Below are 26,291 nucleotides of genomic sequence, written 5' to 3'. Positions count from 1 at the left end.
CATTCTCAAGTATCACAGTAATTTATAGATAGTGATTTTATGATACTAAAAGAAGCAGTGCGATTTTATTCCATAATAAATCTTTTTAATTGGAAAAGCTTGGTGGCAAAGGTACTTGGAACAGACATTAATAACAAAGAAGAAACTAGTCAAAATAAAGACTGACGGGAATTGAATATCTTCACTAACAGCTTGAAGCATTTGCTTATAAGAACTTAATGAAATGCAAACATTTTAAATGGCAAAACAATCCTTTCCACATTAATTAGAGAAAGAGAAAGGATCATCTCATAACAGTGTTTGGACTCTCCCAATCCCCACCTCCCATCTTTTCACTTACAAAAGACAGATGTAAGTTCACAAGCCACTTCTGAGAATACTAAATCAGGCATTTACAAAGCACATTGCAGCTTTCAAAAGACATCCATTTGGTCTTTATGTAATTTCATTTTATTTTGATCAGTCCTATTATCTACATAGTTAGGTTTCATCACCAGGCTTAAATGTTTGCAATAATTTTTTTTTCCTTTGAAGCTTTCACATAGCTTTCTTTCCACCAAGACAATGCTAGAAGACCCCATCAAAGTAGACATCGCCCATGTGTTTAGTCAACATGCCCACAGTTCAAAAAGACTCATATTACCTCATCGAGGGTGTCTCCCCTAGAGCTGTGGAAACCTGACCCTGAAGTGTTTCCATGATATTGTCATCTGAGTACAACTGCATAGGTGTGTTAAATTGGGCGTGCACAATCTTCACGCCGGGAAGTTCCATTTCCAAAGGAATGTTAGGGGCCATCTTAGCCGCAACCTTTAAGTCCCCTGGGCAGATGGTACTAACGGTACTGACAGAAGAAGGGGTGCTACGTCCACTGCCACCGTCAATACCGGAAGGAGTGCTGCAGCCGCTGTGTTAATGACAGGGTTACACGGAGAGGACACAGGAACCAGAAGAACACAGAAGAACACAGAAGACAAGTACAGACAGGTGAGAAGGAATTGGGGACAGAAGAGGTGATCACATCAGTCTAAAGTGTTTCTAAAAGGGACGATGAAAAAAATTCACACTCGAAAAACTTGGACAAGTCAAAAGTTGCTGGTGATATTGCATTTGTTGGCTTGATTCTGTCAGGTTGAAGGTTAACATGTAGAAAGGGTCCATAAAGCAGGTAGATAACAAATGTCTATCCTCATTTTAAAAAAAATTTGGCCAAATAATTTGGTTTCTGACAGTATCACAGGTAAATGGTGGAGGAACATTAGCTAGATATCCTTTCATGTCTCTCAATTGTATAGTTAGAGTATAAAGAGTGGTATTTCACACATAATAACACTATATAGCATGAAGATTTAGGCTGAACATTTCAAAACAAGCATGCTTCAATCAGAGAGTTAAGCCTGGACTGAACAGTAATTGACAACTTGTGGGTAAGGCTAAATAAAGATTGTATTTTTGAGCTATATTATCAGTACTATACCATTTCAATACATCATCTTAGTGTTCACTGATTTTGTTAAGAATATTCTTTTTTTTTTTTTAAAAGCCATTCTGTAACTTTGTACAGGAACTAGAAACAGTCAATAAATGCCCATCACCTTGCAGTTGATGATTATGGAACAAGTAGGTCATCTTGGATTATTTGGATGCTACCCTAGGCTAAGGTTTGTTTCCTTCACACAGAGGTGTTTCATGCAAGATTTTGGACACACACACACACACACACACACACACACACACACACACATATTTCCATGCATATTTTTTATTTCCTTTTAAGGATAAGGTTTAGGGACTTTCAAAATATTACAGAGGTTGGTCATCCTAGTCAAGGACAAGGGCGATTTGGTACTCTTTATGAAACTGAACTGGCAACCAGCCACAATGGACATGCATCTGTTAATTAATTAGTATTAATTAACTTGGTACTGGGAATTGAACCTAGGGTCTCAGGCATGCTAAGTAATCAATCACCGAGCTATATTGAGCTATTAACATAAACCTCTGTTATGATTGCCTGTTAGTGTTGCCATGAACCCGAGACACATGTATGTGATGTGATTGTCTTAAAGTCAGCGATCTCAACTGTGACATATGGGGCCCCACCTTTACAGTTACTTTAAAAGGCTACTGTTGTTAACTACAGCCCCATGTAGACACTAAACCCAAAAAGGATGCTGGGCACTGATTTTCTTTCTTTAAATCAATGTTGTAACCTGGTTAGTTTGGACAATACTGTCAATAAATAAGTTAATTATTTTTTAGGGTCTTGTGTTGCACAATACAACTTCCTACACCATTCCTTTCACTCTTACCTGTTGAGAATTTGTTTAAAACACAGTCAGGTCATTAGTTAAGTCATATACCAAAATGCCATCTGGCCTTATTCACCACTTTTTTTTTTTTTTTGGCTCAGCAACAATTCCTAAAATTGACTTTAATTGCTAAAAAAAAAAAAGGAAGGAAATTTTCTCTTGTAGAGCAGTTTGGTCAGGATTAAACGAGTTGACGTAAGTGTAATGAGGTTCAGGAACTTGAAAAATGGGAGTTTGAGACAGTGAGTTAAATCTTGAGGGACCAACATAACAGACCCATTCAGGAAAGATTTAGAACTTCTCTGACTTCCTGTGCATCAGGCAGGATGCCGGATGCTGGGTCATCTATCGTCAACGTGAACTCACAGATATGCTTTATTTTGAGGTGTAATCAGCAATTTTTTTTCTGCTGTTAGGGATCGTATATTGATACATATGTGCATATGGTTTTAATTTGTCAAAGATTGTGTCTTCTATTTCTCCTTCCTTTATCATTGAATTGGGGTCCTGTGACTAATAAATTAGGGGCCCGTGCCTCCTAAATGGAGGAAATGATGTAACATCAACAAGAGTGACCTTTTATAACTATCCAAGACGATGTTAAAAGAGTTCCTGTGTTGATTTCAATAAACTTGTTCTCAGGGACTCTAGGCTCTGTGGGATATCCTCATGAGTCCAGGGACTTATCCTTAATGACCCGGAATGCAGATGCTAGTTTGATCTCTTGAGACTGTCTTAGTAATTTGGCAGCATCACCTGTAATGAGGACGGTGACCTCAAATCCTTTACAACCCAGGTGGCTTCTTTTACAGACAACCAACTTCCCTCGGAGGACTGTGTTCAGACTTCCAGCAGGGAGGGCAGATTTCTAGTTGTAACTTGTCTAAAGCTACCCAGAAACATTTCATGTTTTACATCCAGATCTACAAAAGTATCTTGCGCATATTGTGATTTATCATTTTGACTTAAAAATGTCACATATTTCAAAATAAAGGCGCTGGTGCTTTAAATGGCTTCGACTGTGATGAAGTCATCAAACTGAGCCAGAGCTAGGACTGAAACACTATGCACATTGACACATAAATCCACTGCACCTGTTTTACTTCAGATTAAACAAGGTTTTCATTCACAGTGCAGTAGTAGCAGCTTGGTATGGAGCCTCGCAAAATTGTACCTTGTGGAAAAATCACTGGATCACTGGGAGAGAGCAAAAAGTTCCAAGGGTAGAGTAAATAGTGAGGGGACAGAGGAAGAAAGGAAGAATGGAGAGGCATTTCCACTAGTCTTTAGAATCTGTGCACAGGTACCTGTTATTTATTTATGTACCTATTTTTAGAGAATTCCTTTCTTCTAAATTCTGTGGTATTAAGAGGTATCTGCAAGTGGCAAGCTTGTAAATGGTTTGTCCTTGTCGCCACGTTAAAGTTAAGATGAAAACATAGAAGAACGCCCCTCTGACTTTCTTTGAATTTTGTACAATCAAATGTGTCCTAGGTCTTTACTCAATATATTTAGCTATATATTATCCAACAGTAAAATAGCATTTTTAACTCTTTTTTCCCCCAAGACAGGGTTTCTTTGTGTAGTCCTGGCTGTCCTAGAACTCGCTCTGTAGACCAGGTTGGCCTTGAATTCACAGAAATCCACCTGCCTCTGCCTCCCGAGTGCTGGGATTAAAAGCGTGTGCCACCACTGCCCTGTGCATTTTTAACTTTTAATATGGTATGTTGTGTGACTGAAGGTGGAGTGGCGTAGGGGTAGTATTGGGAAAAAGGGGGAAAAAAAGGAGAAAAAGGAATGGGAACAAGGTAACAAAGAGGATGGTGTAGAGCTGAAAGGTTGAGAGGGGAGAGCGGCTAATACTGAGCACTCTTAGGATTTTATTCCTTTATCCAATGAACATGTGATGAGCATACATTGTTTGTTATGTTCCAGGCTCATTTCTAGGTTCTGTGGAGAAAACATGGAGCCAGTCTGACAAAGACACTTCATGTGGCATCACAGTTTTCTTAGCATCTTTCTCCCACATTTCTTTCTGTGTCTGACATTATGAAAATTGTGTGGTTTATTTGGAGACAATCTTCTGGCCCTTCTTGTAGCTTATTGAAGGGTCTACACTTCAAAGTCATATATTATGTAACTATTTACTAGTCACAGGAGTTAAGTCTCTACAGGGTCAGTCACATAATTATAAAATGGACCAGTTAACAGGTACTTAACAGTGATGAATATTTCAATAAGCTGGCATGTAAAATTACTTAATTAACTCCCACATATAGCAAACAGTGGGAGGGCTAAATAAATTATGCCTATGATATGAGTTCACCTATGGGCTACCAGTTTGGGGCACCTGATGTAAACCGTTATGCAGCATTTCTAACCAGTTAGGATCCACCTGGTCTGATCAACAGCTTCCTTGGGTTAACTAACTGAAGGTCAGAGTGATGAGTTTGAGGTTTCCTGAAGTTACAAATTTGGTATTCCTTTCAACTGAAGTTCAGGTTCAATTTTCAGAGAAGATTCTGGAAAAGATTGTGTAGCTATAGTCACTTCTCTGACTGACAGGTAAGGACTTCAGATTTTGTTCATCATTGTTAATATGGTTTATACAACGTATTCCGTAAGAGTCAGCAATACTAACAGTAACTGCTTTCCTTCTCTCAAATTATATTGATTTTCACCAGATAGAAACTTTCTGTCTCAAGGAGCCTTTCTTCCTTTGCAAGGATCCATATGCATGAACAGCTGTTCTTATATAAGGGCCAAAATGGTGGGTTTGAAGGAGCAAAGAGAAGCAGGCACTGAGGTGGATGGCCAGAGTCTGCCCATCACTTGAAGCAATCCTGGCTTCCCCTTGCTACTACCTGGGGCTGGGTTTGTTTGTTTGTTTGTTTGTTTCTGCAGGCTAGGCTTTCCTGACGTGGGACAGGCTACATCTGCCTGTCTCAAAGGTCACTGTGTTCTGGATGGGATCCACAGAGCTTCTGGGGCACTAGTTATAAATACACATGGTGATCACATAAAATCTCACAGCCCTGCCAGCTGGTCAGTATTTACCCTCAGTAACGGATGCTTTCTGGCTAGTGTTTGCTGTTAAGTGAGTGGCTTCTTTTCTCTTCTGAATTAAGCTTTGCAATGAAAAATCACTCCAGGCACCTAGAAGTTACTTTTCCGGGTGATTAGTAAGGATTGGTTAAAGCAACATGCTCTTCAAACTTCACAATCTCAGAATTGATGACCTGGTTCGGCCTGGAATTATGAAAGGTTTGGGCCGAATATTGTGCTTGTGTTCAAAGTAGTTCACATCCTGTAAAAAACAAACGGTTAAAGAAAAATCCCTCAGTGGTGGCTTGCTCTTTTGAGGGTAAAAGCAAATGCATGAGAATTCTGTGGAGAGGATGATTTACCACTGAATATCCACATGACTAAGAAGGGTGATGATGGAACCAGAGATTCCCTTTTTTCTTTTCTTTTTTTTTTTTTTAAAGCCTCGTAGCTACTAAATATTCAGGAACTGGCTGACCGGCTCCAGAACAATTAGAGCCAAGTTCTAGATGCTTCTCTTTAAAAACAAAAGTGTAATAGTACCTTCTAGAAAGTAAAGGAGAAAATGGCAAGAGCTGGACGTCAGGAAAGAAACCACATCATGAAGAACACTGGCCAGAACTGAGCTTCAGTACTTACTTTTGAGGTGAACTGGGGATGAGACCCCGCAGCTGTCCATGCAGTGCGTCTTGGATATTGCTAGTTGAATAGAGCCCAATTGGTGAGTTATAGGAAGCGCTCACTACCTGTCTTTTGTCATCAATATTTGCAGCTGCAACGAAAGGCTGGGCCCTTCTGTTGTGCGCGGTACCAATGGGTTTGAATTCCTGTACATGGCAGACAAAACACACAGAGCCACAGAACGCACAACAAAGCAGTTAATGAACAAACCCGTCAGCAACGCTGTTGTTAATTAAGGCATCGTTATCTGCTATAGGATTAGCGAAGTGGTTAGGAGAGGAATTAGGGTCCATCTTTCTATCATGTCTCTGTAATTTACACATGCTACATTCATTGACCAAACGCTAGACGCAATGGACCAGACCTCATCTGATATCTCAAAATTCAAGCACTGTCTGGCCTTCTCCTTTTCTGGCTTCCTCTACTTCTTTTATAAAACTCAAAAACAATGTATTAGAAATGAGAAGATTTTTTAGTTTAGAAAAAAAAATTACCAGATTTAATATTCTCTCCAGCTGAGGTTACATGTGCTTTCTTCTCTATAAATACACTCTTGCTTTTGCGGTACTGGTGACAGAACCCAGGGTCCAGCACACCTCAGGAAAGCCTGCTACCACCAGGTTTAATGGATTTCCCTCCAAGTGAGAGAATAAAAAATCAGCAGGCTAGCCGGGCGGTGGTGGCGCACGCCTTTAATCCCAGCACTCGGGAGGCAGAGCCAGGCGGATCTCTGTGAGTTCGAGGCCAGCCTGGGCTACCAAGTGAGTCCCAGGAAAGGCGCAAAGCTACACAGAGAAACCCTGTCTCGAAAAACCGAAAAAAAAAAATCAGCAGGCAAATGAGCAGTTGTGAATAACTACAGTGAATTGTTTAAACTTATCTAGGCACAGATTATTATTTTGCTTTTAAAAATATTTACAATGACAAGACCCAATTAATCATCATTTACAATCAACAAGGCCCAATCATTAATTTGAGTGCGGCTGTACTTTTAAAAAGCAAGGAGAATGAGAAGAACTTATGAAAGCAGGAACATACAAATAGAATTCCTTTCTTTTATTATGATAATGACACATGTATGTTTAAAGAATGGTTGTCCCTGTCTTGGGGGACAAATGAAAGGAATCTAGAGATGTGATATCAACATATCTACATATCTCTCTCTCTGTGTGTGTGTGTGTATAATTAAAAACAGATTTTTCACTCCGTTGCTCAAAAAACAGGACCACACAGCAGTGTCTCACTCAAGCCGTGAGTTTGAAACATACCCGAATGACCCAACCTATGTGTAGGAATAATATTTTCTAGTTTTGAATACATGGATAGTTTCCTTTTTTAAAAAATTTATTTGTTTATAATGTAAACAGTGTTCTGCCTATGCCTGCATACCATAAGAGGGCACCAAATCTCATCAAAGATGGTTGTGAACCACCATGTGGTTGCTGGGAATTGAACTCAGGACCTCTGGAAGAACTCTTAATCTCAGAGCCATCTCTCCAGCCCATGGATAGTTTTTGAAACTGTTCACTTTTGTCTTAGAAGCACCAAACGAAACTGTAGGGATGCTAAAATACTCATAAGACTGTGCTCTGTACAAATGAGTCTACTCAGCAGAAGTAGCTACACCCATCTTTATAGTCTTCATTTCTTCTGTGAATGTGCAGTCAGTGTTGCACACAGATTTGAAATAATGCATAATCATTTTAAATGTTTTCCCATATAGGCCTATTGACCATGTTAAAACTGACCGTGTTAAAAATTAGTTATGACCGTGCAAATGGGCACAGCTTCAATTACTAGCTACCGAGTCATTTTTCCATCTGTCCCCAATGTCATGAGACCTGAGAATCTCTGATGATATGAAGGACAGGTTCTTTGTCCCCTCAAGCTGGGACACATGTATTAACAGTTTCCTGAAGCTCAAAAGGTTTAAGTTGAATACAGCTTAGCCTATGATTGTACAGTGTTATTAGACTGATTAATACCTTGTTCATATACCTTTTTTCATCTACAAGAATAACTCGATGCTGAGGCACTGGCTGGATGACATTATTCTTGCTGCCACTTGGTAGAAAGAGTATTGAAACCACCAAACATAGTTTTAGAAATGTCCCAGCATTGAGTCACATAACACATAAAACTGTGTGCAAACATTTACATAGCTGTACAGTCCCAGGGTGTTGAGCTGATTTTTAATTTGGATTGGCTGTGTTTTGTGATTACCATTTTGATTAACCATTATCATGGCTTGAAAAAGTGTGCTGGAAATAATTGTAAGTAATGACAGTACTCATGGCTTGAGTCTTTGTAACTCTTTTTGATATGAAGAAGACAGAGGCTAATCGCCCAATTTAGCTTTGATGGATTATAAATCTTCCATGCTAATTATAGAGTAAGTCAGTCAGGATAACAAGCCATTCAAGCTTTATGGAACCTCATTGATTTTTTTTTTCAGAATGAAGTATGAAATGTCTTAAAAACCTTGGTGAATAGTGCGACATTTACAATAATTAATTTACATACTATGATGACTTGATTGGGGAAGAAAGTATCTGCCTTCAGTTTTCATTTTGTAAGCCTTCAAATAATGAATAAGCATGGATGGTGGTTGTCCTACAAAGGGACCAGCTCATCTGAAGGCATTTGTGCATTCAGAATCCCCAGTAGGACTTCCAAATGGCAGTACATCGCTAGCCAGCTCCAAGATTTTCCTTTGTGACTTTCAGTTTTGGTTTCTCTTTGTCTCTCTGTCTTTCTCTGTCTCTCTTTCTCACATTAGAAATGTATGATTGGTTAACAGACAAATCCTCTTACGTTCCACTCACATCATAAAAGGAGGTCTTTCTAACACAGGCTTAAAACATTCTTGTTTAGGCTTTGCAAAGCGTTAGTTTATGGGCTTCTAGAGTTGTTCCCCAAAGCACAATGGAGTGTATACACCAAAGTTAAACAAGAGATTTAACGATGGCACAGAAAGGCAGCGTTCTGTCCAAGTCTTACATCATTGTTGATGGTCAAACAGAATCAAAAGACAAAGCCAATTAGGCGCCTGCTCGTCCACTTTAATTCCTTTTTTTCATCTTTTCTTAGAAAAGCACATGCAACACAAAATTTTTATATAGCAGTTTCTATATTCCTGTGTTTGTGTTTATTCCACCCAGAGAAAGCCATCAAATAATTCTTACCTTAACAAAAAGTAGTCATTCAAATTAATTCTCAATTTAAAAATAAGGTTTTTAAATTTTAGGGGCTTTTGTTGAAGAATAGTATGCTGAAGAAGTGAAATGTTAAAACAGTTCTAGTGAAAGTTATGCATCTGATGGAATGCCACTGATACCAGAAAAATGGGCTTCTTGGCAGTAGCCCCCCAAGTCCTAGAAATGACTCAGACAAGGACAACACTCAAAGTCAGTTCACCCTCAACGTCTCACTTGATGACGTTGCTCATAGATGAAGGGTCAAGGCCATTACCGTCTTCATCGGAAGCAGGGGGTCTGACTCATACACATTTCTCTCATTTACCTACCATTTTTCTAAATCTTTCATATGAAAACTGCAGGGGAGCAAGAAACCCATGACGCGAAGCTAGCAAATATTTGATCAAGTCAAAGTGAGGCAAAGGATCTTCGTGCCTGGAACTGGTGAAGCTATCCACTCACGCCCACCCTTCAAGTGGAAAACAAAGCCACTCTTGGAACGGTCGTTTTCCTCTAGTGATGGGCTTCACGTGTTTACTCCCCATTGGAGGAACTCCAGGGGAAACGTGGGTGAGAGCTCGCTTTGTTTAGCTCCTTCCAGTTACCAAAACATTGGAGACTGAAGTTTGTTGTAGGAAAACAAGCTGGCTGCACATGTAAGTACCTCTTTAATAGGAAGACCCAGTACTTTACAAAGACATGGGCATAATGTTCTTCCTGCTTAGATAAGAGCCTTTGTTTGTTTGTTTCTAGAAAGTATCTATTTTTGCTACAATAGGTACATCATATCTTTGAGTTGTCAGGCTGATATTAAGCAGGAATGAAAGTAACAGTTTGCTTTGAGAAAGGAAGCTTTGAAGAAGGACTAACAACACGCCCATCTCGAGCGATACCTTGTTTAGAAAAAATGTCAAGAGTCTGCTCACAGACCGCCGGACTCAAGGATTCATTCAGTTGCTGGAAACAGATCTGAACAAGTTCTAAGGTCCTTTAGAAGCATAAGACTCAAACCTGAATCTATAAAAACAAAACTTCTCCATTTAGTGATAGCATGGAAAGATGGAAAAAAAAATCTAGCCATTAAAATTTTATATCAACTATTATAATTGTGTAAGAAAAAGTCCCCCAAGTCTAAACTTAGAGGGAAAAAACTATATATATATATATATCATAGTAGATAGTATGTTTAAAATCAGAATATTTTGTCCCATACCAAAGGTCACAATACTTACTATAACAATTTGACTTGGGTTGAGAAACAAGAACTCAATTTCTATTGTTTGTTGGCATTTTGCCGTTCACCTGTAGTAGCATCTTAGTCCGCTGATGCCATTTGTTTCCCCAACTGACCCATCTCTGCTTTCCAGAAAGTGCTCTGTTTACACAGTTCTCATTAAGGGGGAAAAGCAAATCTTTCCGTAAGGCAGTGTATTACTTAAACATTAGTATTTTTCTCCAAATGCAAAGGTCACAAATCTGTTCGAAGAAAAGCTCTCTGTGTTGTAACCAGGACTCTCAGATGGCGGAGCTCCACTGAAATTCAGCTGTTTTGAGCACCAAATGCCTGTGCCCCGTGAACTAGTCATGTTGCAATCTGGCTGAAAAGCGGCATAAGGGGAAACCCTTTGATGATTAGGAGAGCTGAACTTTTTCTTATCTCTGAGCCCGTCAAAGGCTGGCTTCTTGGAGATGGAGCCAGTAAGGAGTAGGCGTGACTCAAATGAATGGAATATTAAGAGGCGCCATCTGAGTGCCTGCTACAGTTGTTAACCTAATCCTCACCTTTTTCACTTAAAAAAAAGAAAGAAAGAAATTCATTTCCTTTTCCTTATTTGAAGAATTTAAAATAAACAAATAAATAAAAAAGTATAATCTAACCCTTAAGTTCAGGATATCCGAGCTAATAAAATGATTAACAAGAGGCCAGAATATTTAAAATTAGAATGATGCCTTAGAAGCTAATTCTTGGAAAATTGATAGTTATATTTTTATGCATACAGATTTGCAAGAGAGATCTCTTTTCTCACTCCAGCTCAGAAATTACCATCGACTCTAAATTCTTCTTTTTTTTTTCTTTTTTTTTGAGGGCACCAGAACTCATTACAGATGGTTGTGAGCCACCATGTGGTTGCTGGGAATTTAACTCAGGATCTTTGGAAGAACAAGCAGTGCTCTTAACCTCTGAGCCATCTCTCCAGCCCCTCCAACTCTAAATTCTTAAGAGATGGTAGCAAAGTGCAGACTCCCATCATGACTTTAGTACATCTTGCTTTAATAAATTCTTACTAGGGTAGGAATGGCCATTGTGATGAAGTATCAGCCGGGGTTTGACCCACTGATTAAACCTGTTTAGTTCCCCCAGCCCTTACATCTCATATTGGTGAGTTAGAGCTTTAAAAACAAGGATACATTTGGAACAGGGAAGTCATTTGCAAAAGGGTGCATGCAATACGGTGACTGATGTGTGCTGTGAGTGGACAAAGAAATGGGAATTTCACCCAATGCACTCTAGAGACTCCAAGTCTGGACAGTCAACAGATGTGTGCACAAGGGTCACACAGGTCTCCATTTTCACTTCTGTTGCCTCTAAATGACAAATTGATCCGTGTGGGAAGTAAGCAGGTGTGTGCATTCCTGCAAAGGGCTGTGTATACATGACAGTGATGTGTCTAGAATGCTGTGTTTCATCTAACCTCTCCTTGTATCAAATTAAGTGCTGATTGGAGGTACTGCCAGTCACCAATGTAAAGGACCCCCACATGCCAGGGGGAGCCACCAATGGCTTTTAGAAGCTTTCTTTACGTTAACAGGTTGGACGTCTCTAAACTAAAACCCAGAAATCCAAACTGTTCCAAAAAGAGAAAGATTTTAAGCAATGGTATGTTGTGAGTGGAAAATTCCATGCCTGGGTCTCAAGCAATGGGTCCTAACTAAACAGGAAAGCTCATTCCCCCGAGCCTATGTATCAAGGTGTGAAAAAAAAAGGCAAAAATAAATTTTGTGTTTGAGTCTCTTCGCTAAAGTATCTCACTGTGTATATGCAAACACTGGAAATTTACCTGAAGCTTCTGGCCCTAAGCACTTTTAAGGCGGGCTAGTCCATCTCTATTACCTCTCCTTTCTTTTTCAGCGTTTGCTCACTTACTTTGAAGAATGAAAGTTTTTTTTCTGACCTAAATATGCCACTCACCTTCCAAGATCACACAGAACTTAACCGCTGGAGGCAGTAGCCATTCTGAGAACTGGTCCCCAGGACCCATCCTGGTCACTGCTAGGAAACACAGTTTGTCCCCCATCCCTTTAACTCATTAGTCTGCGATGCACTGGGTGCTTGCTGCGGGCTACGCCTGGGGAAGTCTCATTGAGGGGAACAGACACATGGCTCCTGTCTTGAGAATGTTCTTTATCTTGCTTACTTTCCTCGAGGCCCCCTCTCTCTCCTTTGGCTCATAATTTTTAGGCACAGACTCTTGACTTCCCTTTTAGTCAAAAGCTAGGTCAAGGATCTTATCAACCCTTCCCTTTAAAGAATACATATTGTGTTTCCTTTTCTGTGTGTGGGCTGGGAGGGGGCCGTATTTTAACTAACATAAAGCTTTGAAGGAGCACGATTTATAAGGACCTTTGCAATAGTCAGGAGGAAGGGACTCTTCCTTGTCACACAGTGACAGCAAGGACGAAAGCCCTTCTGTAAGCAGGTGCATACTGTCAAGAAACCCGGGGAGGCTTCTGATCACAGCTTGGGGGGTTGATGGGAGAAAACCCTTAAGCATAAGAACTTCCACCTGTTTGATTAGCTTCAGGCCTTTGCCTATATCGTCTTATTGAAATCTTTGGGGAGTCTCTGAGACACTCGTACTTATGTTGTGCTAGGTCTATTTTATAAAGAGAAAATGGAGGCTCCCTGGGGCAGGGAGAAAACACAGAGCCGGTGAACCTGCCAAAAAGAGTGCTGAAGCGTGAATTACAAATGTGTTCTCAGACAGTCTTCGTTAGGTCTATAGAAAACCGCACGCTGGAAGTATCTACCATCTTAACGGGAACGCTTGTTTCAAAGATGATATTAAACACGTATCTTTGTATCTCTAAGCCTTGGCAGCTTCTAAGGAGACGTTGTAAAACCGTGTTCTTAATTAGAGTTTTCCAGTGTATTATAATTGAGGTTTGATTCAATTTTAGTTCTTTGGTTTTTTTTTTTGGGGGGGGCGGTGGTTTCTGAAAGTGGACACAGCCAGATAAACCTCAGATGATTAGATTCATGTGGCTCATGAGACAGGGTTGCCTCAAGGGAAAAAACTTATATCTTTTATAAGTTAGCCACACACATAGAGTATCTCTGTGATAACAAAATTCAATTCATTTTCGGTAAGGTATATTTAATTATAGAATGTCAGAACTGGGAATTAAAGAAGGGTGTCCAAATAAGACCCATGCAAAGACCTTACAGGACTGAAGATCACAATAACTATTAATTATTAGATTAGAGCTACCCATTTCAAATGGCCCAGCCTGGGTTTTATTTTGCTTTATTTAAACAATGTAAAGTTCTTAGATTATACCATGGCCATTTATTCAGCAGAAGTCTTATCACAAGAAATGAAAAGAAAGAAAAAAAAAAGAAAAAGAAAAGTGGACTCCATGCAGACTTAGTCAAACTGTTCTGAATGAGAAAGTGGGTTTTCTCCCATTTTGTGTGTGTTGTGGCTTCAATCTGTAATCCCTGGCTGGCCTGGAACTTCCTGTCTATTCTAGGCTGGCATCAACCTTGCCTCAATCCCACCTGTCTCCCGAATTCTGAGATTACAGACATATGCTAACATGCCCAGCAGAGAATATACTTGACTTTTAAGGAGATACCTGCCTAGCACTCTCTGTTTTTCCCTGGATGTGGGAAAACATGAATCATGTAAGTTAACCTAAGAGAGCAGAGCCCACTCGCGGCTTCCCAGGTGACTTGTTCTGATTCTTAGGTTTCTTACGTCCCCCCACCCTTGAACGGGAGCTGCGATGTGATAGCGTTCCCTCTGAACTTCCTACCTGTGGTTCAGCTTCTAAGTTTATTTTGAAAGGATGTGCTTTTCCGTCTTCAGACACCTGTGGAGACCATAAGCGGGTTTCCGCCCTGCAAATAAAACAAAGTTTGCAAACTCTGAATCCAAATGGCACTCCTTTTTAAATGTACATTATTTCCCATTCCGTTTGTGAAAAATACTAGCAACCTTCAGTGATTTAAGCCGGAAGAATTTAGTTTTTACTTATTCTGTATATTCCCATTTTGTTAGCCTTATATATTTTTAGTGTCCTTTTGAGGCCACGAGAACAGATTAAGTGCATGGTGTGGATTCTGGAAAAAGTATGTCTCCAAGTGTGTGTAAGAACAACAGAAGAGGGACACTTAGAGACACACCACAGACACCAAGAGGCAAGCTCGGTGGCTCTCTCTTCTCTTCTATCCTCCTAAGGCCACCACAGGAGCCAGGGAGAGACTGGCATCCAAGAGCTGTGGTTGGTTCAGCTCTTAGGTGTCTGTGGCTCAGAAGCATGGGCACAGATAGAAGAGAATCTATTTTACTCCATGAAGGTTATGGATGGATAATGGATTGAGTCATCTGTACCAGTGCATGATTGTGGGTACAACAGCAATGTGATCATTATATGAAAATCACTATAACCAATTATTACTTCATATTTTTAGCTTTATATCAAGGCTTTCATGACAAGAAGTTGGGGTTAAATTTCAATTTTGGAAGATAGGATAGAAATACCTGCATATTTACTACACACACATATATTTCCCACACCTTGTGGTGTTCTCTTGGGATGAATATGTACAAAACAGCCTACAGTATAAAGGAAAATAACAATCAAATTTAACATGGCCACATTGGGGCAAATCCAGAGGTTCTTTAAGGAGCATCTTTCAATCCTATTCCATCCCACAGTACTATGGTCCAATCATTCATTCTGCTTTTGTTTTCATGGCTGTAATTATTTTCACAGTGAAGTCACTGGGCTACTATATGAAGGAGTCATTCCTCTGCACCGTTTTAATTTTGACATTTCAGAGGATTTTGGTCTTGAAAACTGGTTCATCCACATATACTAGATTGACCAGTTTCAGTGAATAAACAAGAAGAAAGTGGCTGACACATAAAAAACAAAAACTCCACCAAAATTCTAGGTCTATGACATTTCTCATGAGGTAGATGAGATCATTTAGAGCCCTGGTTTGGGTTCTTCGGAAAACACAGATCAAGTTTTGACCCCATTAGCCAAGGCACACCTGTCAATCTTGAGACACAGTTGATATGATGCTGCTTTAATCCTGTCCTGTGCATCAGCATGGGTCATGGACTCTGTACCGAAGCCATCAATAGCCAGGATGACATCTCCAGGACACAGGTTGGCAGCTGCCGCCTTGCTTCCCGGAGTGATCTGGAAGATAAATCAAGACACCATTTAAAATCCAATATCCAGCAGTATCTTGAGTTTTTTTTTCTTTTCTTTTCTTTCAAGACAGGGTTTCTATGTGTAGTTTTGGTGCCTGTCCTGGATCTCTGCAGACCAGGCTGCCCTCAAACTCACAGAGATCTGCCTACCTCTGCCTCCTGAGTGCTGGGATTAAAGGCGTGTGCCACCGCCGCCTGGCTCAGTATCTTGAGTTTTATACTTAATATTTGAATGCTATCTTGGAAAACTTAAACCTAATTTTAAAAGAACTTTCAGTCGATCAATTGTGTTAATGCTATTTTATTATGTTTAATAATAACAAAATAATAATTTTGTTTCATACTAGCCATGTTTTAAGAACCATTCTGTCTCTTGTTATCTTTTAAATATTTTCTATAACTACATTTGTGAATATTTTCTTTGTCGAAAACCAGTACTTTTTTTTTGTTGTTCGCCAGAACTTTCTATTTGGAGATAGAGTTTTCTATGTAAATGATGACTTTGGTATACTTGAATTGAAACTACTTTAGTAACTTGATATGTTTTCATTTTTAACATTATTGTGAGGGGAACAGCATGGATTGGATATTTATATTCCCCAAATTCTTATGATGAATTTCTTACAAATTGGTGACTTTTGGAGGAGAAGCCCTTGGGAGGGTGGGCAGTCTAGAGCCATCATGACTGAGACTAGCACCTTACAAACAGACCTCTGAAACAGCTTTGTTGTTTTTCTGCCTTTTCTGTAGGGACACAAGAAGTTGGTTATTTGAAATCTGGAATAGGGCCCTTACAAGGCCATGTTAGTACCATGTTAGTACCTTAACCATGTTAGTACCTTAACTTCAGATTTCTAGCTCTTAGGATGGTAAGACATGATTTCTGTTGTTGAAACTCCACCTAGGTATAATAGCTTAAACTAAGACAGAACATCTATGTGTAGACATCTGAGGAGAGAGTCACTCTTGAGCTGACAAGAAGAAGCCTGAAAATATAAACATTTATAACATTATAGAGAACTGAAGTCACTGTGAAGAAAACCAGAAATTCAAGGAAAGATGGATACCTCCAAGGAAGGAAAAGCCCATGCCTGTACGCGAGCTCACCTGTGATGGAGCATGGAGGAAGAGGTGGCCATAATAAGGCAGTGAGGTAAAACATTGCTAACAGTTTGGTGTGAGTTAGCATGAATGTAAATAACCACTGACACAAAGGAAGTTTGTATTCAGTCATGGTAGCTACTCCATGAATGAAGAACAGGTGGAAGAAAACACCTAATAAGATAAGCTTTAATTAAACCAGGTCAGTAACTACATTAAATATAAATGGTCTAAACATATTACTTAAAAATCAGAGACTTTTCAAAATAGTGAAAAGCAAGATTCATTTTTTTTCTTTCTACCAGAAATGTGTATAATTTAAAAAAAAAGAAATGTGTATGATTTATTTAGAAGTAGAAAATGAAAGCAGTGCTTCAAGATATAGGAACATATATGTTACTGTGTTTTTAATGGTTAGAAATAGAAAATGTGGAATATTAGTATGCTGAATATCCAGTTAAAAATTGAAGGTCGTTTTGATTGTCATTCATACTCTCATTTTTTTCTGGGTAAAATTTTCTCTCATTTTTTTCTGTCTTGTACTCACATGGATATCTCCCTAGCTAACTGTCCAGTCATCTGATACCATTCCTGCTCTCCTTTATCCAAGATTCAGTGGCCATTTTGTTTTCCTTTCAGTTCGCAAGCAGAGCAGTCCTGTGCCTCCTCAAGGTTTTCCATGCATAGTTGTTTCTGTCCAAAATACTCCTCACCTGCTGGCTGCTTTTTATCCTTTAGGTTTAAGTGCAAATGATGCATTTTAGAAAATCCCCCAAGTTCTGAAGTATGTTTTCTCTAGTTTCCCAACCTCATTTTTCATTTTTATATATTGTTTATTTCCTTCAGGAAGATTACCTTTAATTTTGTATTTGTTTAGTTGCTTGTGTATTACTGTCTTGTTAACTAACTTCAAGCTCATCTGATGGAGGGCCCCTGACATGATGATTTAGCTGGTGATTTTTCAACTTCGCCATGGTTCAAAAGGTGTGTAACTCAGGATGAACCATACTTTGGGTTCTGTAGTGTGATCTTTTCCTTAGCCAGTGATTTGCAGTATAACACTTGCTCATGATGTTGGGAGGTAAGAGCAGAACCCCAGTCTCTCAGCAGAGAGAGAGAGAGAGAGAGAGAGAGAGAGAGAGAGAGAGAGAGAGAGAGAGGAGACGATTATGAAGTTCAGGTTAGGTTGGTAAACAACAAATGTTCTAAAAGTGTACCATGCTTCTAAGCTGTGGCATTGGGTGTGTTAAATCTATCAAGATGCATTCTGCATTTTCAACTTACAATACTTTCAACTCTTGATGGTGTTATCAGGATGTAGTCGCATCATAGGTCAGGGAGTATCTGTATTTCTAATGTTTCATGGTCTATTTCCAGGAGTTTAGATTTAATACATGAAAAACTGAAGAATGAGTGAAAAGGTCATTTAAATCAGGGCTTATAAGAAAAAGATAGTACCCCAAAATTATGTATGTGTGTATGTTTTGTATGTATGTAGTCTGTCTGTCTGTCTGTCTGTCTTGCTCTCTGTGTCCACACTCGTGTGCTCTGAGTACAGAGGAGGGCCTTGGGTGCCTTGTTTTATCCTTTTCTTCCTTAGTTACTTTGAGACAGGATCTCTTACTGAACCTGCTAGGCTGGCTAGGTAGAAGGCCCAGTGACTCTCTTGTCTCCACCACTCCACAATGATTGGGTTCCAGGTCCAGCTATGCCTGAATTTTTCTTGGGTGCTAGAGATCTGAGCTCAGATCCTCATTCTTGTTCAGCAAGAGCTCTCCCTACTGAGCCGTCGCCCCAGCCCAGCTTATGTTTATTATTGTGAACTTACTATTGCTATGACTGGAAACAGGCAATTGTAAATCAGAATCACCCACGAGTCTTGTTTTAAACTTCAGATTGCTCTAGGAATAAACTCTACTGTCCCCAATATGTTCCTCTAGGATTAATAGTCAATTTGCTATTTTCTATTTGCTTGTTCTAGCCCATTCTGAACCTCTAGAGAGATTCAAGTTCATTTAAACAAATAAAATTGGAAAAGCAGTAAGTTCCCATGTGTCCTACTTCTCCAGTACTATCACTACATTGTTTATTGTACTTGGTTAATTTCTGGGTCATGAAGATTTTCTAGTGGGAACAGTTGATACGGCTTGGTAAAGACAACTTGGCTCAGTACATCTTAGCCCTTGGAGGCTGTTTCCTAGATACGTTTCATTTAGAAGTTCTCCCAGACCCAGGACTGCCAGGACAAAGTTTCCATCTTCAATGGACCTCGTACACATAAAAATAATCCTAATCATTTAATATGCTTTCAATATAGGATGTCAAGGGCAGTACTTTCTATTTTTAAGCTTTTAAGGTCAGAATGCTTCATATGGGTTAAAACATTAAATAAGGCTTAATGTGCTTGCTTGTAAATCTCATCTTAGGTTTAGTAATACAGTTGAACAGACTCAAGTGTAGAACACTCAATCCCGATCTGGGAGTGGTTAACTTTTCTTTTTTTATTTTTTCTGTTTTAGCTTTGGTTATGATAAATGGAAAATAGAGCTGTGTGTCCATGTGTGTGTCTATATGTATCTGTGCTTGTAAGCTGTGTTGTTGGGTGGGTTAAATATACACATTTAAGCAGACATCAGAACTTGAATGTTGAACAAGTAATAAATATTGACTTTGTAGGTATCAAAGTTGAATATTTTAGATAGTAGAAGGCACTAAAATTTATTAACAGTAAATACTAAAGTTAAGAATTTCATCTTATCTTTGTACAAAATGCTAATCTAAAATTGTTTCCATTGTTTCAGCAATGCTCTACGATAGGCTGAGCAGAGAGGACTGTTTCGTTAACCCAGGGCTTCCTGCTGAGCTAAGAACAGCTACAGGACCATGTATGGACAGGACCAGGCACTTCAGAAGCTGGCTTGGTTAGCTTTAATTGTCATCTTGACACAGAGTAGTCATCTGAAAGGACAGCCCCAATTGAGAAATTGCTTAGTCTAAATTGGCCTGTGGGCATGTCTGTAGGGGATTGTCTTGACTGTTGATCAATGGAGGAAGGCCCTGTTATTATCAGCAGTATCATCCCTGGGCAGGTGGTCCTGAACCAAACAGGAAAACTGGCAAAGCACAAGCTGCCCAACCAGCAAGCAGCTTCCTCCATACTTCCTGCTGTATGTGCTGGCTGTGAAATGAGTTCACAGTGCTGTGTGAATGACAGTCAATGTTGGAGAGGATGCGAAGCAAAGGGAACACTCCTCCACTGTTGGTGGGAATGCAAACTTGTACAACCACTGTGGAAATCAGTATGGCGGTTTCTCAGAAAATTGGGAATCGATCTACCCCAAGACCCAGCCATACCACTCTTGGGCATATACCCAAGGAATGCTCAATCATACCACAAAGATACATGTTCAACTATGTTCATAGCAGCACTATTCATAATAGCCAGAGCCTGGAAACAATCTAGATGCCCGTCAACTGAAGAATAGATTAAGGAAATGTAGTACATAGACACAATGGAGTACTACTCAGCAGAGAAAAAACAATGACAGCATGAAATTTGCAGGCAAATGGATGGAACTAGAAAATACCATCCTGAGTGAGGTAACCCAAACCCAGAAGGACAAACATGGTATGTACTCACTCATAAGTGGATTCTAGGTATAAAGCAAAGAACAACCAGACTGCAACCCACAGAACCAGGGAGGCTACATAGCAGGAGGGACCCTAAGATGACTGTGGCTTATAATAAGTTTTGGTTTGACTCAATTACTGGGCAAGCCTCAATCAAACATTTCACTATTAGGATAAGAATTTATACTGTATCAAGCTGATAATAGAAAAAAATCACAAACAATACTGTGACAAATATCTTGCTACATGTACTTTATCATTATTTCATATTAAATAATTATTATCAGAAAGTTGGGAGATTCACCTGCCTCTGCCTCCCAAAATAATCAAATGAAATAAGATTAAAAAAAATAGGATGAAGGCCCTCTCGCTCCCTGCAATGATAGACTCTGATCTGGAATTGTTAGGCTGAAACCCCCTTTCCCCGACGTTGCTTTTGGTTAGACTGTTTTATCACAACAACCGAAGCGAAAGAAGAATGGAGGTCAGCTAGGGAACATGGCTAGTGACGGCAAGAACCCACGTCTGACTTTTTTTGTTTGTTTGTTCTCAACGCGGCAACTACTGTTTTTTGTCCTCCACAGATGGATGGATTGGGCAGAAAATGGATGTAGAGGGAGAAGGAGAGATTCAATGCCATTATTGTTTGTAGTTTTCTGGTTCAGTAAGGCTGATGAATAGGATGGCTAATGACTAAAATGACTGTTAACTTGACTTTGTAAGTTAAACCATTTACTGAGGTATAAGAATCCAAGGTCCAGCCGGGAGGTGGTGATGCACGCCTTTAATCCCAGCACTCGGGAGGCAGAGCCAGGCAGATCTCTGTGAGTTCGAGGCCAGCCTGGGCTACAGAGTGAGTTCCAGGACAGGCTCCAAAAGCTACACAGAGAAACCCTGTCTCGAAAAACCAAAAAAAAAAAAAAAAAAAAAAAAAAATTCAAGGTCCATGATGAATTTATATTATTGCTCTATTTTAATTTCTGTCATCTTATTATTATATTGTATCTTTATAGCGTGCTCACAGCTTTTTGTTACTATGCTTTCTCCAGCTGGGAGAACAGAGAGGTGAAATGAAGCATAGGGTTTTAGTTTTCTGTTATTTTTCTGTTTTTTTCTTCCCCCAAGACAGGGTTTCTCTGTGTAGCCCTGGCTGTCCTGGAACTCACCCTGTAGACCAGGCTGGCCTCGAACTTGAGAGATTCACCTGCCTCTGCCTCCCAAGTTCTGGGACTAAAGGTGTGTGCTATGACTGCCTGGCTGAAGCATAGGGTTTTAAAATGAATTATTTCGTATTTGGGCTCACTAAGGTCTTAACTATTAAAGTAACCAGAGAGATAATTGGCCATAGCCCTGCAGTTAATCACTCAGCATCACGATTTTAAACTTCCCTGTTAAAAGAATCACCTGGGGTCTTTGTTGGCCATAACGACTCCATTCAATACCAGATGTTTGGAATCAAAACTCAGAATCTCTAGGAAAGGACCCAGAGCTGTGTTATTTACAAATACCTTAGATGATTTTGGCTCTTCACGGTAACCTATTCCGTTGTCCTCCATTCCCTACCAAATAAACTTTGGAATCCTTACCAGGCACATAAAATCCTACCAGGACCTGGGTACTATGGAAGTTTCTAGAGTGACATCTCACATCATTTACAGCAGAATCTCCTCATGACCCCGAGCATAGGTATTTTGAAAGTGATTTGCGTGATTCGAATGTGCAGTCTGGGATGAAGACCATTATTTACTGTCACAATAGTATTATTATTGAGGGATATCATCTTGCTTAATTCTTAAGACAATATTGTAAAACAGTTACTTTTCTGTTATTTTAATATGAGAAAACTGATGCTCGGAAATTGTAAGATACTCATGTGGGGTTATTTATTCAGTGAAAAATCTAAAATTCTTACTGTGGCTGTTTCTCTTGATAGCACAGGCTCTTCTACTAATATGTGCAACCTCCCTGTGGGTGACCTCCCCACTACTGTTCCTCTTAAGCCATACTTTTCTTGGAGAATTTTGGACCAGTTTGTCATGGTAGCTTATGTTCGTGTCTCTTCTTCCGCTGATATGTAAGCCTCTCACAGGGGAGACATGCATCTATATTATATTATAGATCCATCTAAATTATAATTGTTCTCCCTTGGCGCTTTTGTTCTCCCTTGGCACCTTTCAAGTAATAGGATATTTTGCAATCAATATTATGAACATATGAACCAGTGAGTGCTTCTCTGTAGACACAAGTCTTAATTAGCACAAAATTACACAGGTTTTATTCACATCAGTCTTCCTACTACCCTGTTTTTTTTTCTGGGAAAAGATTATGTCCAACTACAACCATCCCATATTCAAATTTCAAATAAAGTTTAGATTGAAGCAACACACACACACACACACACACACACACACACACACACACACACGAGAGAGAGAGAGAGAGACAGAGAGACAGAGAGAGAGAGAGAGAGAGAGAGAGAGAGAGAGAGAGACAGAGAGAGAGACAGAGAGAGAGACAGAGAGAGAGACAGAGAGAGAGACAGAGAGAGCGACTGTAAGCATTAACGGTATGCTGACACACTCTGTGTTTTTTTAACTCAGGTCCATGCAGCATTCACAGCCACTGACCCTGGAGCCTTCTGAAGAGAGGGAAGAGGGGATAAAAAGGGAGGAAATGACACACCGGCCTCGGATACACACCCAATTCATATGTGTGAACAACTTGAGTTTGTGCTACATTCCATATTGGAATTTTTAAAATATCAACAATTTGTGACTTGTCTGTGAGAGTAAATCCACTTCCTGGTTGGTCAAGAAACTTCCAGAAGAACCTTTAGGATCTTCTTTCAAGAAAAACCAAAGAAGCTGACATAGACATGTGAAGTAACCACTTTCTGTGTCACTGTGTGACAGATTATCCGGCAGAATAACCTATAGAGGGGCAGAGGGCTGCCTAGGTGAGGGGTGGATGGGTAGGGAGTGGGGAGTTGTAACTTCGAAGTCTTGGCCCTCATGACTGCCTCCATGAGCCAGGCCCCACTTCCTAAAAGCTCCTATAACATTCCACCATGAGCTAAAGACTGAGTATTCAAAATGCAATACAGTGTGAAGCATTTCAGCTTTGAACCATAACACTCTCTTAAACTGAATGTCCCAAACCTACATTTTATTTTACACAAAATTCAGTGCATGTGTTGTCTAGAAATCTTGGGTCTGGTGGTTTAGTTTCCCACCTTTTGATCTATGCATGTGTTTCTTCAAAGTACACTAAAAATTATTGCACTGATTAGTGGGTCAGTGAATAATTATGGGACAGAAACTCTTTGTCTTAACCTTGTGAACTGCAGTTTCAGCTGATGGAGGGAGTAACTTGTTACCTTGAAGCAGGAGAGCATGGGAGATAGTTAGCAGCCTGGGACCCCAATTTCGGTTATGTACGCCCCCGCTAGTAATAATGTACTTGGCAGCCTAGTTCCTTTGCTTGCATATACTATGCATCTCTCCCACTCTGGTGTACTTATAGACCTTAGAATACTGTAGAACCTCCCTCCCATCCTATGCCAGGCTACAGGCATTCCCATCTCTAAGAATGATATGAGTTTTCTCACCCCAGTAGCAACCAAATTTGGACAGTTTCTATTCAAGTGTATTCCCATCACATATATGTATGAACAGAAGGGCTAATCCACCTTGATTTGGCTTTGGGTATATGCACAACAAGGCAAAACTGTGTTTCCTAGTAAACTTTTAGGAGAATTTCCTACTTACCATTTTATATCTATGTAGAATTGGCTATCATACAATTAAAACCAGTTGCATTATGGGAAGGGACATGCATAGTAGGAAAACTGAGTGTATGCTTAACCTATCAATCAACACAGAGAACCACCCAAACTACACGCCCCTTGGTAACCAACTCCTTCTTCTAAATCCCATAAAATAGGCTCAGAACAATGATGGGGGTGGGTGTCCCCGTCTCTAATCTGTACTCAGAATAAAGTTATCTTGCTGCTTTTGCAAGTCCTTGTGAGACCCTATTTTCAATTCTTTGGATCAGAGACCAAGAACCTGGCAGTCCTGGCCCAGACCCTATCCACCAGGAGCCCTCCTACAGGCTCTGGTTGGAGGTCTATTGTCTCCTAGGGAGCACTTCTATCTGGAAGCTCCTTGATGCAGGCTGAGGTTACATCTCAATCAACTGCAATTTCTTTATGCAGTTGAAAACACCTTAAATTAGCAAAAATTTAATGTATCAATCCTACTGAACATCCTAATGTAGAGAGTGCAATACATTATAGAGGCTCCCTGTTGCTCTCCTGGTCACGTGATTGACTCTAGCTGTGGCCTTTTGCCACTATCCAGCACCAAGACAGAGTAGCACACTGCCAGTTGCTAGCCCAGGCAGAGGCCAAAACTCTAAGTATGGTCTGAACTGAAGGTGTGGCACTTTCATACCATTATAAAGTGGTGGTGTCATGAATTGGGGGCCCTCCATAGTCTGCAATTATACGTCACAGGGCAGGAAGGGTACATATAACCTAGCTTGGAGGAGGACAAAAATGGATTAAAATGGCTTGAGAAAATACCTCTCATGTATGGAAGGACCTTCTTTTGACAGTAAGTATGGCTTTTGGCATTTCAGTCTTTTGTGTCCTTAAGAATATAACCAAACAGACAAACAGTTACCTTTATTGTAAAGTGAATATTTTGAGAACACAATCTACCTATTTGTGGTAATAAAGTGATGTAAAGGGTGAGCAAGTCAGTCATTCATATTATGGCTATATGTATTTTATAGCACATATGATGTACCAGACAGTGCTACGTATTGAAGTTTCCAGTGTAAAAAGGTTCCTGCTCTCAAGGAGCAAGGAGTGGGGTATGCTTAAGTGTCTGTGGCATAGACATAGGAGAAGATAAGAGGAGAGCTATGATTATGCAATAAATGAAACGACCACGTCCAGAGGAGAGCATGGGGAGACGTTTGGAATAGGTTTTCATAGGCAGAGAGGACCATGAGGTGGGGGTGGAGAAAAGAATTCTGGGAGAAAGTGGTGGGTGCTAGAAGCTCAGCCATGCTTGGGAGGTCACAAGCAGCCAGGGCTCCTCTCACTGTCCATGTATGGAGTGAGAGAAGGAAGAGGAGAGGGCAGGAAGTCCCAAAAGACAGTAAAGGGCTGAAGAACGTGCCTTCTGTTCGCGACAAGCTAATGATGTCACTGAAGATTTGAGGGAAGGATGAAAGGCCCCTTGTACTTTTCAAAGATGGATGGTAAGAACATGCAGGGTGAATTGGAGAAGGCAGGCAGGCTTCTAGGCAGGAAGTTATGATATCTTGAACAAAGACAGCAGCCCAAAGAACAGAAAGTGGACCTTGAAATAGAAGAGATGGGGCCACTGGCATATTGGATGTCACGGGGACAGTGAAGGTCATTTTTTTTTTTTTCATGTGTAGGCTTAAGAGGGCAGGTGCTAGAGCTGGGTGGACCTGGTCCTCCGCTTGTGATCATTAGTGAGCTGAAGATTGCCTTGAGGCCTCATTCCTCTAATCTGTGAAATGGAACCCTTTTCTTTCTGCTCTTACAGTGATGGTCTGAGCTTGGAGTGAGTTAACCAAAGTAACAGTCTTAGAAGAATGTGTGCTAAGCAAAAAATGTAACAGCATACACAATGTTAGCCAATACTTTCTAGAATAATATTAAAATTTACAAAGTAGAATGTACATAGTACATCCACTACATAGTAATAGCAACTATTTTTGACTAATTCCTCCTGGGGTTTTATCCAAATGATTTCTCATGTCTCTGTAATTTCAGTGGACATATTCTTAATAAGTTTCAATGAAGGCATAAAAGCCCAAGTGAGTGGGCTTGTATT

General features: G+C 40.0%; 1 protein-coding gene and 1 long non-coding RNA gene across 3 annotated transcripts in view; one reads left to right on the top strand and one right to left on the bottom strand.

Annotated features, from left to right (window-relative positions):
• The window catches only part of Pdlim3 (PDZ and LIM domain 3), a 35,969-nt gene that overhangs the window by 7,644 nt on the left and 2,034 nt on the right, over window positions 1-26,291 (bottom strand). The window contains exons 2-5 of one of the 2 annotated variants that reach the window (XM_052752204.1): window positions 15,519-15,670; window positions 14,273-14,357; window positions 5,552-5,619; window positions 644-907 (exon numbers count right to left, since the gene is read on the bottom strand). In XM_052752204.1, the coding sequence (XP_052608164.1) occupies window positions 644-907; window positions 5,552-5,619; window positions 14,273-14,357; window positions 15,519-15,670 (569 nt within the window). Of the gene's footprint in view, window positions 1-643; window positions 908-5,551; window positions 5,620-5,996; window positions 6,185-14,272; window positions 14,358-15,518; window positions 15,671-26,291 lie in introns of both variants that reach the window. The other variant, XM_052752203.1, reaches the window with a different exon arrangement.
• LOC128119079 (uncharacterized) lies at window positions 16,707-24,434 on the top strand. Its single transcript, XR_008221442.1, has 2 exons — window positions 16,707-16,837; window positions 23,016-24,434. It is a non-coding gene; the product is annotated as an uncharacterized LOC128119079 (long non-coding RNA).

This window comes from Peromyscus californicus, unplaced genomic scaffold (genome assembly GCF_007827085.1).
Source record: "Peromyscus californicus insignis strain IS unplaced genomic scaffold, ASM782708v3 Scaffold_23__1_contigs__length_62951481, whole genome shotgun sequence".
Classification (NCBI taxonomy): domain Eukaryota; kingdom Metazoa; phylum Chordata; class Mammalia; order Rodentia; family Cricetidae; genus Peromyscus; species Peromyscus californicus.
Note: the sequence above shows the minus strand (reverse complement) of the source record. Positions and strands in the feature narration are given on the sequence as shown.